Genomic DNA, 6,821 nt, shown 5'->3' with positions numbered 1-6,821 from the left:
ATGGAGGAGAACATTGCTTTGGATAAATGTTTTGATTCAGGACAAGGATTGTGAATCAGTTTCAGCCTCATGGAAAACATGGAACATTGGGATTCCCTGAAATTTTCTGCTAAATTTTCTAGATCGTAGGTAATGTTTAAGAATTAACTAATGAAACACGTTGAAAACACAAATTGCAGCATTTCTTTCAATTCTGTGATCACTGCCTGTGCCTTTACAATGCTCTTGTCTCTGTTCTAGCTGTTTTCACCAGACACATGGAAGGAAGAAATCAAACCCATGTTACAGAATTTATCCTCTTGGGACTCTCAGACGAGGAGGGGCTGCAGTCACTGCTCTTTTGGCCATTCCTGTCCATGTACCTGGTCACCTTCACTGGGAACCTGCTCATGATCCTGGCCATTATCACAGACTCCCACCTCCACATGCCCATGTACTTCTTCCTCTCCAACCTGTCCTTTTCAGACATCTGTTTCACCTCCACCACCATCCCAAAGATGCTGCTGAACATCCAGATGCAGAGCAAAGTGATGACCTACGAAGGGTGCCTCAGCCAGATGTACTTTTTCATGCTTTTTGGAGTATTAGACAACTTCCTCTTGACTGTAATGGCCTATGACCGGTTCGTGGCCATCTGTCACCCACTGCACTACATGGTCATCATGAACCCCAAATTCTGCAGCATCCTGCTTCTGGTTGCCTGGATGTTGAGTGTTCTTACCTCTCTATTACATGACTTGATGATTTTGCGACTCTCTTTTTGCACAGATCTGGAAATCCTTCACTTTTTCTGTGAACTTAATCAGGTGATCCAACTTGCTTGCTCTGATACCTTCCTCAATGACCTGATGATCTATCTTACAAGTGGACTTCTGGGTGTTGTTCCACTCACTGGTATCTTGTTCTCTTACTCTAGAATTGTCACTTCCATTTTGAGGATTTCATCAGCGATGGGCAAGTATAAAGCATTTTCCACATGTGGGTCTCATCTTGCAGTGGTCTCTTTGTTCTACGGTACAAGCCTTGGGGTTTATCTTAGTTTTGCTGCTTCACAAAACTCCAGAGCAAGTGCCATAGCCTCAGTGATGTTCACAGTGGTGACGCCCATGCTGAACCCCTTCATCTATGGTCTGAGGAACAGAGACATCAAGCAAGCTCTGAGAAGGCTCTTTAGCTGAGAGACATTCTCTGCATACAGGATTCTTTGTTTCAGGATAAAGACTTGAGTAACAGGGCTCAAGACCCTGGAAAACCTAGATCATGATATTTGTGTCAGTTCATAGGCTGACAATCTGCAGTTTGTCTTTCTACAGTTTGGGTTGGTTTGTGTTTTTCATACATTATGAGCCACCATTTCTTCTGTATCTCTTGTGAAGTTTATTTATTTTCAGAGAGAGAGAGAGAGCAGGGAGGGGCAGAGAGAGGGAGAGGGAGAATCCTAAACAGGCTCCTTGCAATCGGTGCAGAGTCTGATGTGGGCTGTGATCTCACAACTGATGAGTTCATATCATAAGTTGAGCTGATATCAAAAGTTGATGCTAAGTTCCTGAGCCACCCAGGTGCTCCTCTTCTGTATTTCTTTTAAATGGTTTAAACTTCTCATTAAATTCCATCGCATGGATTTTCAGCAACAAATAAAGGCTATAGGAAATTGAGTACTTATGATGTGATAGGAGAAGCCAGTGGAGTAAATGTGGAATCCTCCCTCTCTGAGATGAAAGCAGGTGTCTAGTAGAGTATCTGCTTTGGCAGTAAAATCATTGAACATATCAGAGGTTATATACCAGGTTCCTGGGGTTTCTGTCAATGCACCTTGGAAAGAGCTCACATCAGCAAGAGCAGAGGCCCCTGGAATCCTGTGTGATTCATTTACAGTAATCCACATTCACTATGCAATATCTAGTTTCCCCTTGCACACTTCAAAACATTAATTACGTGTGAAGTTAATAGAAATGACAGCTCCTGATTTTTCAGGCATTGATGGTGTCATTGTGTGTGCTTATCCCAGGCATGTACTATTACTTTTCTTTTAATATTTTGGTAGGTAGCAACCCAATCTTCTGATTTCCCTCAGCACCTCCAAACTATGATAAGCCCTTAACAGATCCCAACAACAATATGGATAGTCTGCCTATTGCCACCTCTGTCTTTTCTTTAAAAAAATTTTTAAATGTTTTTATTTATTTTTCAGACAGACAGAGCATGGGGGTTGGGGCAGAGGAATGGGCAGAGAGAGAGGGAAGCACAGAATCTGAAGCAGGCTCCAGGCTCTGAGCTGTCAGCACAGAGCCCGACGTGGGGCTTGAACCCACAAATTGTGAGATCATGACCTGAGCTGAACCGGATGCTTAACCAACTGAAATACTCAGGTGCCCTTACCTCTGTTTTTTCTAATGATGCATCCCAGAATTTAGGCATTGATAGCAGGATATACTTATGGTTCTAGCCTGTGCTTTATGAGGCAGAGCAAGTGAAAGTCTCCTTATCACCTTACCCCAGAAGCCACCAGTTTGATGGTTGGCCATAATGGTAATTTCCTATTACCTGATTCACAGTTTTCCAGGTCAAAGTCCACAGGTCCCTTTAAGGACTAATATTCAGAGAAATGTTTAAGGGACTCTCACTCAAAAGCAAAGAGAAGAAGAAACAGGGAAAGCAAGAAGAAAGAAAGAAAATGAGAAAAATAGAATAAAGAAGAGAGCTTACTTATAGCATTTGCCAGTTTCCATGGTGAAATTACTCTCATCTTGCCCAATATCAAGCTACCAATTTTGGTTCAGACCACAGTCCCCATGAACCATTATAAGTTGGCTACCACCATTACCTTAGAGTCTTTGGGTTGGGTTTTGTGGAAAATGTAAAGCATTTGTTGCTATTTTACATTCTTCACTCAGGGGTAATTGGTTCCATCAGCCGAGGATCTGAGTCAGTGAACAGTCTCAGGTCTGAGAGGCAAGTAGAGATTATGACCCTTCATTGTGGTGACTCAGGTCAATCTTTTCTTCATGATTATTAGAGGTAGGTGTTTTGGTTGTTGTTTTTGTTTTCCTTGTTTTTCATAGCTACACAACTTGGATGAACCCTTAGTAAGCCGCCCATCATTTTGTTTCATGGAGACACCTTGATGAAAGTGCCAGTTCCAGAAATCTCTGTGGCTCAACCAATGTTGATGAGAATGATTAACTCTTATATGCACTATAATGCTATACCCTGGGTGGTTTCAGACTGTTGACATGGCCTCTGGCAATTCAGTGGAGGGGGCAGGGGCTGAACTCAGGACAAAGGCATTTCAATTTCAGCATGTCCATGGTAAGTCTGTCATATTGGGGAGAAGCTCTGTAGAGCTTGCCAAGGAAGACATTACATCCCTCGCCAAGGTGTTTCTCAATGCTTTATGAATTTTATATTCTCCAAACTCTTATTTTGGGTGTACTTTGTGGTTGAGGGGAATGTTGGGGTCTCATAGGGTAGAATCACACAAGATAAACCCATCACAACACTCTTGTCTCCTTGTACTTTGGATTCCTTCCTCTACATCATCAAGCTCTTTATGGCACTGAAATTCTTTTAGGATATGTCACTCTTTTAGTTCCTTTTTTGTCAGGGTAAAAAATATATAAAATTTATTATTTTAAACATTTTGAAATACACTTAAGTGGCCTTAAGTACTTTTTCACTGTTGTGCAATCACCACCTCGATCCATCTCCAGAATTTTCTCATCATCTCAAACTGAATCTTTGTCCACTTGAAATACTAACTCCCCATTGCCCCTTTTTCCAGTCCCTGTCTCCCACCATGCTACCTCTTTCTCTAAAACTGAAAACTAAAGGTTCCTTATGTAGATGTTATTGTTTAATATGGATCCTTTTATATCCTTCCTTTCACTTAGCATAATGTTTGTTTCACCCATGTTGTAGCCTGTGCCAGAATTCTATTCATATTAAAGCCTGAATGATATTCCACTGTATGTTTTCACTACATTTTGTTCGTCTGTGAGTTTGTTGATGGACATTTGGGTTGTCTCCACATTTTGGCTACTGTAAATAAATCTGTTATGAAAAGTGTTGTACAAAAAATCGTTTCTAGTCACTGCTTTAGTCTTTTGGGGCATATAAGTGGGTACATAACCAGAAGTGAATCTACTGGATCAAATGATAATTCCACGTTTACATTTCTGAGGAACTAGCCCCTTTTTAGTCTCCAATTTCTCCACAATCTCACCAACACTTATTTTCTGATTTAATTTTTACAATAGCCATACTAGTGTGTGTGAGTTGGTATCTATGCATTATGGTTTTGGTTTGCACTTCCCTAATGATTATTTATGTTGCGCATCTTTCATGAGCGAATTAGTCATTCCTATATCTTCTCTGGAGAAATGTCTAATGACATTGCCTGTTTTGTAACTGAGTTGTTTTGCTGTTGAATTTTTGAAATTCTTGAATACATTGTTTTTGTTTTCTTTTTTTAATGTTTATTTTTGAGACAGAGAGGGACAGAGCATGAACAGGGGAGGGTCAGAGAGAGAGGGAGACACAGAATCTGAAGCAGGCTCCAGGCTCCGAGCTGTTCAGCACACAGCCCAACGCGAGGCTCAAACTCATGCACTGCGAGATCATGACCTGAGCCAAAGTCCGATGCTCAACCAACTGAGCCACCCAGGCGCCCCGAAGTTTTGCAATTCTTTACATATTTTGGATATTAACCTATTATCAGGTGTGTGATTTTCCAGTCCTTTCTCCATTTTGTGGGCTGCCTTTTTCACTTGGGGAATAGTGCCCTTCAATGTCCAAATATTTTTTTTTTTTTATTTTGCTGAAGTAATTTTTTCTCTAGTTGCCTGTGTCTTTGGTGTTATATTCAGGAAACCTTTGTCAAATACAGTGTCATGGAGGTGCATCTCTCTCTGTGTTTTCTTCTAAGGTGTTACAGTTTTATTTCTTTTTTTTTATTATTTAAAATTATTTATGTAAATTCAAGTAAGTTAACATACAGTGTAATATTGGTTTCAGGAGTAGAACCTAGGGATTCATCACTTACATATAACACCCAACCAGCGTCCTACTTAATGTCCATCACCATTTAGCCCATCTTCCCACCCACCTCCCCTCCAGCAACCCTCAGTTTATTCTCTGTATATAGGAGTCTCTTATAGTTTGTCTCCCTCTCTGTTTTTATCTTATTTTTCCTTCCCTTCTCCTATGTTCATCTGTTGTGTTTCTTAAATCCCACATATGAGTGAAATCATATGGTATTTGTCTTTTTCTGATGGACTTATCTCACTTAGCAGGATATACCCCAGTTTCATTCACATTGGTGCAAATGACAAGATTTCATTCTTTTTGGTGACAGAGTAGTATTCCATTGTATATATAATACCACCTCTTTTAAATAGAACTACTGTATGACCCAGCAGTTGCATGACTGGGTATGTATCCAAAAGATACAAAAATGCTGCTTCTAAGGGGCACATGCACCCCAGTGTTTATAGCAGTGCTAACAACAATAGCCAAATTACAGTTTTATTCCCTATGGTTAGGTATGAGGTCCATTTGCAGTCATGTTTGTAGATGGAAGATGAAAAGGACACTTTCATCTTTTATTTATTTATTTTCTTGTATGTGGATATCCAGGTCTCCCACCACCATTTTATGTATGTATGTATGTATGTATGTGTGTGTTTCTAGAGTGAGAGAGTGTGAGCTGGGGAGAGGGGTAGAGGGAGAGAGAGAAAGACTATTTATCAGTCTCCACACTCAGTGCAGAGCCCAATGCAGGGATTGATCCCACCACACTGGAATCATGACCTGAGCCGAAATCTGAGTTGGACGCTCAGCTGACTAAGCCACCCAGGTGCCCCATCATGATTTCTTAGAAAGACTGTACATTTATCTTTGAACTTTCCTGGAACTCTTTTCAAAAATCATTCAGTTGTATGTATGAGAGTTTTTTTCTGGGCTCCCTCCTATTGCACTTAGTTATATTTCTGTTTTTATTACAATTGAGTTAAATTTGTTTTTGTTCTTTTTTTTTTTTTTAATTTTTTTTTTCAACGTTTTTTATTTATTTTTGGGACAGAGAGAGACAGAGCATGAACGGGGGAGGGGCAGAGAGAGAGGGAGACACAGAATCGGAAACAGGCTCCAGGCTCCGAGCCATCAGCCCAGAGCCCGACGCGGGGCTCGAACTCACGGACCGCGAGATCGTGACCTGGCTGAAGTCGGACGCTTAACCGACTGCGCCACCCAGGCGCCCCTGTTTTTGTTCTTAACAATGAAAACTGATCATTTAAAAATATAATGTGGGTGGTACCTGAGTGGTTCAGTCAGTTAAGCGTCCAACTTGAGCCCATGTCTCACAGTCTGTGAGTTCAAGGCCTGCATCAGGCTGTGTGCTGACAACTCAGAGCCTGGAGCCTGCTTCAGATTCTGTGTCCCCCTCTTTTTCTTTCTCTCCCCCGCCTTGTGCGCTCTCTCTCTCATCTCAAAGGTGAGTAAACATTTTTTTAAAAATTTAAAAAAATATAATGTGGTAACTCTGAAAATCATATATCTCCCCCCTTCTCCAGGCATTATTTTTATTGAAGTATAGTTTACATACAGTGTTATATTAATTTGAGGTGTACAATGAATAACTTCAACAATTTATACATTGTTCAATACTTATGGAGATAAGTGTACTCTTAATCCCTTTATCTTTTTAAGTATTGTTTAAAAACATTTTTATTTCAGAGACAGAGAGAGCACAAGATGGAGAGAGGGTCAGAAGGAGAGGGAGGGAGAGAGGGGAAAAGAGAGAGAGAGAGAGAGAGAGAGAGAGA

General features: G+C 40.7%; 1 protein-coding gene across 1 annotated transcript; it reads left to right on the top strand.

Moving 5' to 3' along the window:
* The first annotated feature begins 244 nt into the window (after positions 1-244).
* Positions 245-1,178, top strand: LOC112852851 (olfactory receptor 7A5-like). The gene has a single exon (XM_025916383.2). The coding sequence runs from the start codon at positions 258-260 to the stop codon at positions 1,176-1,178; it is 921 nt and encodes a 306-aa protein (XP_025772168.1). The 5' UTR covers positions 245-257.
* The last annotated feature ends 5,643 nt before the right edge of the window (positions 1,179-6,821 follow it).

The sequence above is a fragment of the Puma concolor genome, chromosome A2 (assembly GCF_028749965.1).
Source record: "Puma concolor isolate L17-30 chromosome A2, mPumCon1.1.hap2, whole genome shotgun sequence".
Classification (NCBI taxonomy): Eukaryota; Metazoa; Chordata; class Mammalia; order Carnivora; family Felidae; genus Puma; species Puma concolor.
The sequence above is the reverse complement of the archived record's forward strand: the minus strand, read 5'-3'. Positions and strand labels throughout refer to the sequence as shown.

Bases quoted from the DNA above. Each gene is read 5' to 3' on its own strand.
- LOC112852851 (XM_025916383.2), top strand. From the start codon at position 258: ATGGAAGGAAGAAATCAAACCCATGTTACAGAATTTATCCTCTTGGGA.